This window comes from Micropterus dolomieu, linkage group LG20 (genome assembly GCF_021292245.1).
Source record: "Micropterus dolomieu isolate WLL.071019.BEF.003 ecotype Adirondacks linkage group LG20, ASM2129224v1, whole genome shotgun sequence".
NCBI lineage: Eukaryota > Metazoa > Chordata > Actinopteri > Centrarchiformes > Centrarchidae > Micropterus > Micropterus dolomieu.
The window spans coordinates 2,782,411-2,795,542 of NC_060169.1; the positions used below are offsets into that span (position 1 = coordinate 2,782,411).

Consider the following 13,132-nt stretch of genomic DNA (forward strand, 5'->3'; position numbering starts at 1 on the left):
TTAATAAAATGTTGGTTCAATTTCTGACAACTGTTTAATCAACTTATTGTTTTAGGTAGTAAGTAGGTAATAAGATTATTTGTAACATGTTATAAAGTTTTAAAGCTATAATAACACGATGCTGACTTTAAATTTAGATTGTGTATTTCTACTTAACGGAACATCCATTATTCCAGACAAGACGCTGGCTGAAGGTTATAAATAGTTTCCTCAATTTGCCTTTGTTGGCTCTGTTTTGCAATATCACTGAGTGACAACCTCTCAGGGTGGGTGGGTCAGCAGGTTACCTGTCCCTCTGAGTTGCTGCCCCAGGTGTAAACGTCTCCCGTGGAGGAGAGCACCAGCGTGTGTTCAGCTCCTACAGCGACATCCTGGATGTGGACCCCTGAAAGAGCCGGAACCTGCTGGGGCCGGTTGTGGTTCCTGGCTCGGCCTTCTGGCAAGCCAATTAGACGATCTGCAGCAGGGGAATAACAAATATTTGAATGTTAAAGGTCCTATTTTATGCAAAATGCTCTTTCTCATGTCCCCACACTTTTTTCTCCTGCTCAGTGTTTCAGATTATATGTGTGCAAACACGCCGTTTGAATTTGGCTCCCTTCATGACATCATGAACAGATCTGTTTAGCACAGGACCTCCTCTGGCTTTTACGGTTATAAAGGAAAGGTGAATATTTTCTGGTTTTCCCTTTGATGTTTTCCGGCTGCTCTGCATTAACTCTCCATGATTTACGAAGTTTCCTTATGGACAGATAGCTGTACTTGATGCTAAAGCTACAGTAAACGCTAGCTGCTGCTAGCGGTAGCTCCTGTTATCAGCTGTCTCGAACTGAGCACTCCCAGCGGTCCAAAGCTCCTGTATTAACGTTAGAGGCGTAAGCAAAAGCGCCTGAAGCACTAAGCTTCGAGTCTGGACAGTCAGCCAACAGAACGGCTAGCTGCCCGGTTAACTAGCTACATGCAGCTATCATTAGCAGTAGTTAGCGGCTAAAGTTACAACTAACAACAAGTAAAGCCATCTGTCCATCAGGAAACGCTTTAAATCACGTTGAGGCAGAGCAGCACATCTGATCTAGTTCTCAAGTTTTGTTTTTGTACAGTAATCAGTGAGGCCTGGTCTCACATATCCATATCTCCAGACATTGTGTAAGCGCTATGCAAGCTGCCCCTCAGGAAGCTTCTGGGAGGTTGGCCAATCAGAAGAAAGTGGGCTTTTATGTTTGGCTCTTATGTTTTTTGAACATTAAAGCATGTAAACATTTTCTAGAAGAAACCCCAAATTCAAGTATCAACGTGAAAATGATCATTATATGGCACCTTTAAAGAAAAAACTACAATTAATGTTCCAAACATGAACTATATTGTGAAAATACTGCAGTTGTCTTCTTTACTGCATGATAAAACATGTAATGTAATTAGGGTTTATGAATATAAAAAACCTTAACGCCACAGAACCAAAGCTACCCAAATGTAACTATGAAGTCAGTATTTATCATTATTAGTGCTACTTCATCATGGGTTGATCTGCTGACTACTTTCTCAATTAACCGTTTAGTCTGTAAACATCAGAAAATAGTGAAAAATGCAAAACTAAATGTCCTAAAGCCTAAGCTTAGCTTAGAAATCAGTTGAGTGTAAAGAAAACGTCAAATCATAGCGTACCTTGGCCAAATGTGAAAACTTTGCCATCTTTAGTTAACGCCACAGAGAACTGTGTTCCACAAGCCACTTTTTTGATGCCGATTCCACACAACACGTCCACTTTCTAAAGGAATTAAAAAATCAAAACAAACATACATTACATTCACTCTCAAACAAGATTTAAAGATGGAATCAGCTTCATAAGTTTGAACATCTTCGCTTTACAGCTCACGTGGAGCAGCAGGCCTCACGGAGTCACAGCGCCTACCTGAGGCGACGACTTGGCTGTGGAATTGCCAAGTCCCAGTTTTCCATAGTCTCCGTCGCCAAAAGCCCAAACCATCATTCCATCAGCAGAGACGACTAATGTGTGGTTCAGACCACAAGCCACCTGAGGAGGAAACACATGTCAGCATAAACTTGGAGAGAACGTTAATCATCTACTAAACTTTTCAGCTGTCTAAACACAAGAAAGGGAAAAAAAGCTGTTAAAAGATGAATGCTTCTTTCTGTAGTCCTGTCTGTGAACGTGAATTATGGATACAAATATTAAGACTATGCAAAATAATTAAATAAATCTCACCCCTTCCCTCCCCAAATCACAATATGACGATGCGAGACTGTCACATTGCAGGATGTGCAATGGAAAGCAAGTCAAATGAACTCAAACACCTCAACTTTTTTGCTGCTTGATACAAAAGGAAAATTCGCACGGTTCTCATTTTCCACGATTAATCTACAAGAGAAGTCTGATGAAACATCATTTACTCTGATTTACGGGATGTTGGATAGAGTTTGTTGCTAGTGAGTGACACGCAGGCTCTGCATGCACAGCAAACCACCAATCACAATACTGTCCTTAATCAGTTTATCAAACGACCAAAGCAGACCCTGCCCCCCGATGGTTGTTGACGACAACCTGAACATAAGTGAGGAACAAGAGAAAACCACCCAAATAGTGGATTTGGTTGCAAAAATAAAAGCTACTTTTGTAAAGCACTCAGTGGGCTGGTGCTCTTTTATTTTTATCATTTTTGTTTAAAATATGTTTACTGCATTAAAGCTCAAGAAACGATGGCTTATTATTTTTTGTATGCATTTTCTCTACAAAATCACCCCAATAATTCTTGGATGCTTAATTCTTTTCAAATACAGCAATTGAAGTCATCTGATAAAAAATTCCTATATTTTGTCATATCGCAGAAAAAAGAAAATATTCCAATATCGTGCAGCCCTAGGTAGTTCCAATTCTTTTTCTGTCCTACCTGTCCGACTTGGTAGCCCTCCAGCGCGGTGACCTTCTCTGGTAGCTTCTTGTTCGAGGTGTTTCCCAAACCCAGTCTGCCGTAATCTCCATTACCAAACGTGAAGAGCTTTCCATCAGCTGTCACCACTGCCGAATGTTTGAACCCGCAGGACATCTGAAGGGGAGCAAAGATATGATTGCAATTACGCTAAGAAAAGCCTACAAAATAAGCACCAAAATAGTATATTACTGTTGGGCACACTTGAACTGAACGGTGCGCTGAAACCTCTTCGTTTTCCAGAACTGAATAAAATCCCCTTTTACTGTATCCATGGTTTTTCTAAATAATAAATAATAAAACTGACCTGAACCACCTCCTCTCCTTGCAACGCTTCAATCTGTCTCGGTCGGCGCTGCCGGTCGCTGTTTCCGTGGCCCAGCTTACCGTAGTCCCCGTCCCCCCAGCTGAACACCTCACCGCTCTCCGTCAGAGCCATGGAGTGGCCGTCGCTGCCACATGATGTGACGAGCTGAGTGACGACAAAACCTGAGAGACAAAGAGACGACCACGCGGTCAAGCTGCGGGCAAGACATCTCCTAGAACTCTCTCACCACTCAAAACTGTACGTCTGTTTCTGCCTTCTCAACTGATCAAATTTGATTATCCAGTTATTAGATTATCAAAGCCCAACTCTATCCCAGTGCCACTGTCATTAGACGACACACACGTCTTACTTTCAGATACACAGACAATAGTGAATCAGGCATTTCATCTGACAGTATGTTTGGTAAGAACAACAGATTTGTCAGCGTCACCTTGAAGAGCTGAGATCACAGTGAGAACATGCAGGTCGTCAGAGTTGCCCTGCCCCAGACGGCCGTAGCTGCCCTCCCCGCACGCCAACACCGTCCCGTTAGGCTGAATCACAAAGGTGCAGTTCTGACCACACACCACCTGAAGGAGGAGAGCAGGTGGCGAATAAGGACATGATGCAGTACATGAACAGTGGTAGGGCTGGTGATATACGGCATATTAACAAGGGGAGCGATAATAATCACATTTTATGACATTGGACGATAACAGGAATCAAATGTTTAGCTGGTAAATGGCCCCTTGTCAGAGGAGATACCTTATTAAATCCAAATTTCATTAACTGAAAGGGGAAACAATTCCAATTTTCTTCCTCTCTAAGAACTATAATTGAAATCACACACAAACATTTGAAAATTTTCTTTAATGAAACATTCTTAATGTCTTTATTCGGATCCCAAGTAGCACCAGAATGAGCATTTGAGACTTTTCTTCCTGTGGTCCATTCAATTGATCAATTTTACATTTTCTCTAAAGCTGCAGCAGGTTACAGGACCGTCTCTCACTCAAACACATCTCCAGGGCTTAAAGCAAGAAAATGTTCAGTGCGCCTGAAATGTGTTCAGGAGTTACAACAAAGATGAAAGGTAAGCGGCAAAAGCGTAACTGTGTTAAAAACTGATGGGGACATAGTGGCTCAGATTAGGGGTGTGACGATACACTTAGCTCACGAGACGAGAAAATAATTGTACGCTGTAATGAAGAAATATTCAGTCTGTGGGTCAACTTTTCTGCAAACACCTATAATCAATGCTTGAAGTGGGAAAAGGGCTGGACGATATGGCCACAAATGTTATCACGTTAAAAAATTTCATAACATTGGATATCGATAATTATCACAATAAATGTCAAATCATTGTTTCTTTCAAGTTTAATGGCTGATTTTTGCTTTTGACTGAAAGTTGGAGAAACCAGACAGTTAATTGTGCCACTTAATGCCAAACAGTGGACACTTCACAAATCTAAGCGCACAACAATCAAAACAATTCTGACAAAATCTGTATTCGACAAAATCGGCATGAGTAACATCAGGTAAAATCTGTTTTCAGTCCCTTTAAGCCCTGCATCTCAAAATACAAAAGTGCTCCAGGTTAGGCTGCTGGACGGAGCTTTTTTGTACAAATAAAATCCAACTGAAAATGAACTGCAGTGTGGGGGGAATACATTACCATATTTCTAGCAGGTTACTTCTTATCCCACCATTTTAATTCTACTTAATTCTCCACCTTATTTTCAGCGTTTTCTCACAAACTGCTTTGATCTGCTTACCTTGCTTTTCCCTTCAGACACACCCACCTACACCTGTCTCTCTCTCCCTCCATCTGTCTGCTCAGTTGACTTTCTTCATTAGCACGTTTATTTATAAAGTCACCAAAAAACACAACTTGCGGTTTGGATTATTTCACCTGTGATAACGTTTTCACGGCGCCTACGGAGACCAATGTGGTACTGGATGATAAATCGGCAGCGGTGTGTTCACTGTTGGCTTTACAAATTTAGCATGTCGTCCGTTCGCGGGGGCCATGCTATGGTCCATGGTAGGAAAATATCCACCGTGTCCACGTTATCTAACGTAATACCAGATAACATCTCTCTCTGTCTGGTGCTAAAATGGGTCGCCAAATATAGCCCGCTTTGGTGGTTGTTAACATACCTCAGCGGTCTGACTGAGTAAAGTCTTTGTGTGGGAAAACATATTTTGGCCTTACACTCGCTCACGGTGAAGAACGTCCATGCCGACAACATGTTTTAGAGTATGTGTGTGTGTGGCTGACGTGAACCATCGTGTAAATGTGATCGGCACAGAATCGGATATGCGAGTCTGATTGGCCCGGTGAAAACAGGCCAATTGAGGTCATCATCCAATCAATCAGAGCATCTCTTGTTTTCTTTCTAAATACAAAAATATGCATCTAATTATGTTAAATTATATACATCTGCACAGTGTAACAGGCAACAGATATACTTACTCTTGCAGTAAAGTATAAAAATAACTACATGTAACTACCAGGTAACAGGTTTTGTGGATGTTGTCAAACACGTGACAGTCTGGGGATAGTTTTATGTGCCGTCTGTGTACCTGTTGTGCTTGAGAGAAGGACGGGGCAGCGGTCGGTACCAGGATGTTTCTGCCAGCCTCTGCCAGCTGGCCGTGTCGCCCTGCACCCCACAGATATACATCACACTTCCCCCCGAGGTGCCAGTCCTGCAAACACCCAACACACACACACACACACAAGTGAAAAATGGACAAGAGAAAACATGAAATAAAATAGCGGTTATCGTCACCAGGATCTGAGGAGAATAAATACAGTCAGACAAACAGCTAATCCAGGTATCAATCTAAATTACCTCTGGTCTAGAGGTGGCCCAGGACATGATCTGCTCATCCATACCAGACCCCCATTTACTGTTGTCCTGGAAAAACAGAGTACAAGGGCTGTTATTACATGCAACAGAAGGTGTTATTATTTATAAATTACAGTTCCAGCAGCCTCCCTCACCATGAGCAGAGCCATTTCATCTTTGGGCACGGGCTCCAGGTCGGGAACAGAGAACGACTCGGGGAAGGTAGCGCCTCGAGCGAGGGCCTCCGCCGCCTTGACTGTTGTCGAGAAGCAGTCCAACCAGGCCCACTCGCTGGCACACCAGACGGCCGTGCCAGACTCTGGTGGGCAGTGACGTAGGGGAGGAGGCACAGGGGGGAGACACAGGAGCTGGTCCAGGTGGAGACCTACAGCCAGGGAGGCCAGGCACTGCATATAGGGGCTGTGGACGAGCTGCTCCCCACATACGACGTGAGGCTAGAAAGTGAGAAGACAAGGAAACATCAGCAACGACTGGGGGGTGCAGGACAGCAAAACGGGACCATTTCCAAAATTTAAACCCCACCACTTATCACCACATCAACTTGTACTGTTCCTGTGTTGCTTTCTGGTGTGTTATCTTTTTGAATGTGAGTGGAAGGAATTGCTCTCTGTGTTTCGTTTACTTTTGTGCAATTATTAACAGAGATTTAATAGTGACATTATATTGCACCTACAAAGAAAGACGTGCTACCTGACTCAGCATGCATGAAGCTCCGCCGTTTAATGAGCAGCTGCGGTCATAAAGAGCAGCAATACATCATTAAATCACACGTCATTACTCCTGCACTTTACAGCTCAGTGATGGTTAGGACGCACCCAAGCGGGAAGCTTCCGGTCAGAGACCTGAGGCGAACGTGAAGTCCTTTAAACTTGCATTCTTTTGACCGGACAGCAAAAAGAAGTCTGGCTCCATTAGAAATAATGGTAAAATGAGCTGATTTATTCCCTCAGTAAACACTTTCATAATGAGTTTATGTTCTCAGTCGCTAGTTTCAAGTCTTCTTCAGCACCGCATGATGTTCATTTTGTAAATTATGGTCCCATTTAGAGGAAACATTTAGTTTTAAGCCTGTTGTTCGCTAGACAAAACGGTCAGCCCTGTTAAAATGACAGTTAACGTGAATCACAGATGCACCCAGCTAAGCAAGATAGCTAGCTCCGCACACGGCCGTTGGCTCCGCCGCTGTCGCGTCCAAATATGGTCACGTCCGGTGCCGCTGCGAAAACTCAACATGGCGGCGCCCTATCGGCCAAACTCGAGGCTTCAAAATGGCAGCCCGCAAACCAACGGGTGACGTCACGATGACTACGTCCACTTCTTATATACAGTCTAAGGACACACCACAAAATCACAGCTGTCTGCTTGGATCAAAACAACTGGAACCTTTCCGACTTGATTAGACTGAATATGTATTTTCATATATGAAATGTATGTGTTGCAAAAAATAGACTTGCACCAACTTAAACATGGAGTTTTGTTTTGTACACATTTCCAGTTTGACTATTAATAGTAATAAAGATTACGATGATTTAAATTGTGTAGACAGACAGTTGATACATTAATGTGGAGAACATTTAATGTCCCTGTACCTTCTCGTAGGCGTACTGCTCCTGCAGCATGACCGGCAGTCTCTCCAGGAAAGCCCTCATGCAGGGTGCGATGTTGAGGCCGACTACGCCCTGCTTCTTCAGAGCTGTGCGGCAAGTGGCCAGGACATGGTTGGACGCCATGAACTCTTTGGAGCAGTTCACAACCAGCACATCCTGGAAAAGAAGCAGAGGAGTCAAAAAATATTTACTTAATTGAAGCTAGAAACGTGGAAAAATATAAATCAGGTCAAGCCGTCTTACCTTTGACCTGTTGGAGCAGACCGCGACACCCACATCTGGGATCCAGACAATATTCTGGATCGCACCTGAACCGGCTACTACTGTCTGGAGCACTGACCCGTCCTGTTGGACACACACACACACACACACTGACTCTAACAAACACTAGCCGCAGTGCGATCTACAACAGCCAGTAAAACCCAGTTCACACTACACGATTTTTACGGCCTTGCGGCCACCAGTTTTTATGTGTGAACTACACAACGACGCATCAAAACAGCTCCCTGACATATCTCTGACACTTCGCAGACGCCAGCCAGATATCTAGCACGCCAAATATCTGGAGGAGTCGGCCGACTTGACATCCACATCCAGCCAATGAGAGCAGGCAGCTACTTTTTCCCCGCGAAAGACTTTTCACTCCCCTCCAGCTCTCTCTGTAGCTCAGACGATCCCTGCTACCTGCGTGTGCTGATCCATTCTTTCACCCAGATCCTTTGTCTTTAGAATCACAAACAGCTGTTTCGTCTGTAGGTTCGCCTCATTTCCATTTTCTCATTTCACGTGCGTTTTCTTGACAAAACGTGGTTTGGAGACCAGCGTCGGGTGACAGAGTCCTTGTCACCAATCAGCACGTAGTGTGAACGCTACAACGGCTTCAAGACTCCCGTCACAAGACGGCAAGTTGTGTACGCTGACGTTGAAAGTTGTGTAGTCTGCACGAGGCATAAGAATCATTCGTTCTTTTCACCTCTATGTTTCCATTTTACGCATTTCACAAGTACATCTATGTGACTTTGTGTATTTCCATACATCCTGTTTGGGCGTTTCCACCTCCATCTGTGTGAGTGTGTTTCTTACCCGCAGAGACCAGATGTTCATGAGGCCTCCCACTCCTCCAGATGCCAGAGCCAGACCATCCGGGCTGAAGGCCAGCGTTCTCACTGGAGTGATGTGGCCCTTCAGCTGGAAAACACACACCGCTCCATCCCGCGACCACCGGGATGACTGCAACACAGAGACAGCGTGTAAGCGGCACCATCACATTTTATGATCGGTTTGAAATTGTGCTTCTTGTGATTCTAAGTATGTACAGAGAGAACAAGCAACATGATATATTGGTATGAATCTGTAGGTATGTCTAGGAAATTGAAACAAATGCCACAAGCATTTTACCTTCTTTATATTACATTAATAAACATCAAGCAACATAAAATCTCATGTCATTAGTCAGGTGATTTTTAAGAGCAATTATAAGTACCATGAATTTAGGTTTTGCCTCGTGCTCCCACCATCCCTCTGAGTCAGAGGAACAGGACTCTGGGAAGTTACAGATGTCTTGAGGAACAGTCCAGACGGAGACCAGGCCATTCTGGCAGCATCTGAAAAACACAGCGACACATGAAAACTAACCGCAGGAAATATTCTTTCATGGAAATATATTGTCCTTGTGTTCCAAACATGCCGGGGGTTAAGAACGAAAATATTTCCTTGAGAGTGCAGCGAGTTAGACATTTCTAACAATGTTCAAATCTATGCTTAATCTGCGAGATGGAAGATAAACAGGACATCCCAGAGCAGGTAAAACGCACCAAGGTCCGAACCAGAGTTCATGTTCTGATACATTCGGTTAGTTTTGGCTCTGTTTCACACTGCAGTTACCTATGCAGCGCACTAAAGGACTTTACCTGGCAGGACTTGTGTCATCATCCATGTGGGCTGCGTCTCCCCATACTTATCTTTTGACACGGATTGGTTGAACAGTTCCACGGGGAGCTTTGAGCAGAATGACAGAAGGAGGAATGTACAGATGTCGTTGCCACTATATTGTTATTATTACGGCACTAGCCTACTACCTGCAGCACCAACTTTACTCGCGACACATTCTCATCTCAGAGCGTCTATTACCGACGCTTTGAGACAGGCTACTTCAAATTCGCCGAATAAACGTCCTCGATGTGCGAACAATAGGCCTATATCACCGGCGGTGTTGCGGCAGAACATCGGCGGCAAAGGGGGAGAAGACTTCAAGCAATCCTTCTGCTCCTCCGTTTGAGGCGAGACCATAATCGTGTCCTTTTTTCAAAGCATTTCTCCGTGCATTTGTTTGTTTCTGGTTTACACGGGAACCACCGAACTTCCTGTAAATAGACTGAAAGTCCGAACCGTCCAAAAAAACCCCTCAAGAACGAACTGATTCAGCCGGCAAGATGTAAGTACAGATAGACCTGGATTCTGCAAGTTTTGTGTGCGTGGATTGGGCGTGTTAAAACGTTCCTTACATCAGGGCACGGACCTGTGACAGTATATTTGGAACTTTTAAACAACACAGAGACAAGGTGCCAAAGATAACAAAATACATATATTATATACACCGAATGCCTGCCTCTAGCAAGCGAGCGACATTATCTGCATGTTTACAGGGAGCTGATACACGCAGAGCAAACAGTTTGCTATGTGCTCCGGGGAAAGGGTGCACTTGTTCAATTTATCAAATAACCAAACGGGGCCCAATAGTCGCCTACCACATCCTGAAAATGAGCAGCTGCCGGTTTTGGTTCATCGGAGCACATTCGAAATTTTGCAAACAACAGAAGCTGATGGTGAAATTTAGCAGAGCAGGGGCTTAGTGAAGAAAAATAGGGATGCAAACTAGTCCTTTTAAGCTGAGGTCACGTTTCCTTTGGATTTTAAGTGTTAAATTGTTATGAACTTTACAGTAATATCGTCATTGACCAACCATAATTATTTAAATGATGAGCGAGGAGGTAAAGAGAACACCTCAAGTACTGACTCACAAAATCAGAAAGTATGATCCGCCACCGTCATGTCTACTATTTCAAACAACTTACATGGCAAACATGCTGAGGGGCTGTGGTCCACGTCCAGGCAGGCTGCACCAGGCCACACCGTTAACCAGGGAGGGGTGTCTAAGACTCTGCAGGCAGTGCCAGCCAGAGCCTGAGTCGGAGTGAGAGTCCGGACTGGCCCACAGCTTCACAGTCTCCTCTTTGGCACAGGTCAGCAAGATCCGACCAGTAGGACTCCACTTCATACTGGTGATTGACTCCTGTAAAAACAACACGCAGAGAGATTCAGTTCTGAGAAGAACTCGGCTATAAACCCACAGTTTTAAAATGAAAACATCAGATTCTTTATTTTTGTCGAACGATTTTACCTTGTGTGCATCAATGACCACGATGGCTCCTTTTTCTAAGGGCTCTTTGGATCCGATCAGCAGCTTGCCATCTGCGTAGCCCACAGCAAAAGGCTTGTCTTCACTGTACCAGGCTATGTGCATCACTGCCACTGAGAGAGGATAAAATGTCACTTTGGAAGACAGGTACGAGGCCAGGCAGGAGTTTTATCACTAAAGCCTTGTATCACTTTAAGATGGCTGCCACGCGTATCCTTTGGAGCGAAGGTTGTGCACGTCTCCAGAAATTTGAGATGCAATTCAGCACATGAACGTGGGGGCAGTATGTCGATCTGACAGGCAGGTCAGCAGCAATCTACTGTTCCGCACACCAGCCCAGGTGGTGGCGGTACGCAGTTGGTTTGCCAACCGCCATTAAACGCAAAAGAAGAAGAAGAAGGAGGTCAGCAGCAGACTTTAAAAAAGGAGATTTATGGTTGGAGGTTTACAATAAAACTCCAGGAGCTAGTCCGCGATTACCGAGATCGTTATGGTGTCTCATTAAAATCACAACCTCATCAAGTGTCGCTGCGTTTGGTTTGTTTACGATGTGCAAATTCGGAGGTTGTCAAGGAAGATAATCCGGTGTCGGCGAGGGATGATCTGCCCCCTAGTGGATTCACGTTTAATCCTCCAGGAACACGCAAAGGACGCAGGCAAGTATGCGAACAATGCCGTTTGCATCGGCGACGCCCGTCTCCGCCTACGCATTGTTAGAAAGAAAGTATATCGGGGGCTCAAGTGCGTATAGTCAAACACATATAAACACAGAGATGTATCATTCATTCAGAAACTCCCTCTTCTTACCATCTTTCCTGTAGCAGTGCTCCAGCTCGGTGCGGTGCATACTGGAGGTATCCAGCACCTCAATGAGGCCCAGAGATCCATCCATTCGTCCCACCAGTAGCATGTCTTTGGGTTCCCCGCACCACAAGGACTCTGCCTCCTCTTTAGGCCAAGCCAGCGCCGACACCCAGTGAGGCTGCACATCTAAAAGGCCCTTACCACCTGAGAAAAGAGGAACGGAGGTCTCAGTTAGTGTAGAGCTGTTACCCTGTTCATTTTATAACACTGAGAATATGCGCCACTGTATGCATTATAAGACACTTTAACATTTCTTTAAAGGCAAAATCAAGGGCTTGAACTGATTACACAACAATGCCCACAGAGAGACGGTAATGCAGAGAGTGGGTTTCACTTGCTTGTGCAATAAAGACACAGTCACATTACAATTGCACAAGAGAAATTGTGCTCATGAAAGCTAATAGGAATATGATTGTGGACTTTCACCCTTGAAGCGATTGAAAGTAGCCAAGGACAGATGGTGCTTGCTTCAGGGTGTGTGGTGGGAGGCAGGAAGAGATGATTGGACCACATTCAGTCCCCGGGCATATTCATTTTTTATAGGAGCTATAAAATCTTAATGCCCTCTCATTCATATTCTGTGGACCTCACACACCAGCAAGCAGGGCCACATAACACATTTTATACTGAAACAGTTTTTCAAAACAACTCAGAGGGCGCTCATCATCAACATACGTTATAATAAAATAAAAACAGTATAGAAGAGCTTGAAAAAAATATGTTTACCATTAACTTGCCAGATGTTGACCATTTTCTCCATGGCGGAGGCCAGATATTTTCCGGTGACACTCCACGCCAGAGGAGACAGGCAAGGGTCGCTGGGAGATCCCAAACCTGACATGCCCTCTTCTGAAGAGCCATCACTGATGAGAAAACACAGAAAAAAACAGAAATGAGACCAACACTTAAAGCTGCATTAATTTATTTATTTGGCCACTTGTGGGCTGCTGAAAACTCAACATCTAACACATCTTATGAAGTTGTTAGCAAACTGTTGCCTATTCACACATCCAGCTGACACAGAATAACATTAGCATTGATTTGATGTTCTCTGAGCTGTTTTGGTCTTCTCTTATTCCTGAGAAAACTATCTGGCTCTTTAGCTGCTAAATGCT

General features: G+C 44.3%; 1 protein-coding gene across 7 annotated transcripts in view; it reads right to left on the reverse strand.

Annotated features, from left to right (window-relative positions):
* Nucleotides 1–13,132, reverse strand: part of herc1 (HECT and RLD domain containing E3 ubiquitin protein ligase family member 1) — an 85,740-nt gene that overhangs the window by 15,539 nt on the left and 57,069 nt on the right. For 6 of the 7 annotated variants that reach the window (XM_046033260.1, XM_046033261.1, XM_046033262.1 and 3 more), the window contains exons 55-70: nucleotides 11,961–12,161; nucleotides 11,136–11,266; nucleotides 10,810–11,027; nucleotides 9,219–9,339; nucleotides 8,819–8,965; nucleotides 7,979–8,080; nucleotides 7,718–7,891; nucleotides 6,263–6,562; nucleotides 6,111–6,176; nucleotides 5,839–5,964; nucleotides 3,704–3,842; nucleotides 3,253–3,434; nucleotides 2,907–3,062; nucleotides 1,910–2,032; nucleotides 1,663–1,765; nucleotides 261–457 (exon numbers count right to left, since the gene is read on the reverse strand). In XM_046033260.1, coding sequence (XP_045889216.1) covers nucleotides 276–457; nucleotides 1,663–1,765; nucleotides 1,910–2,032; nucleotides 2,907–3,062; nucleotides 3,253–3,434; nucleotides 3,704–3,842; nucleotides 5,839–5,964; nucleotides 6,111–6,176; nucleotides 6,263–6,562; nucleotides 7,718–7,891; nucleotides 7,979–8,080; nucleotides 8,819–8,965; nucleotides 9,219–9,339; nucleotides 10,810–11,027; nucleotides 11,136–11,266; nucleotides 11,961–12,161 — 2,471 coding nt within the window. In that variant the 3' untranslated portion in view covers nucleotides 261–275. Of the gene's footprint in view, nucleotides 1–260; nucleotides 458–1,662; nucleotides 1,766–1,909; nucleotides 2,033–2,906; nucleotides 3,063–3,252; nucleotides 3,435–3,703; nucleotides 3,843–5,838; nucleotides 5,965–6,110; nucleotides 6,177–6,262; nucleotides 6,563–7,717; nucleotides 7,892–7,978; nucleotides 8,081–8,818; nucleotides 8,966–9,218; nucleotides 9,340–10,809; nucleotides 11,028–11,135; nucleotides 11,267–11,960; nucleotides 12,162–13,132 lie in introns of those variants that run through there. The other variant, XM_046033265.1, reaches the window with a different exon arrangement.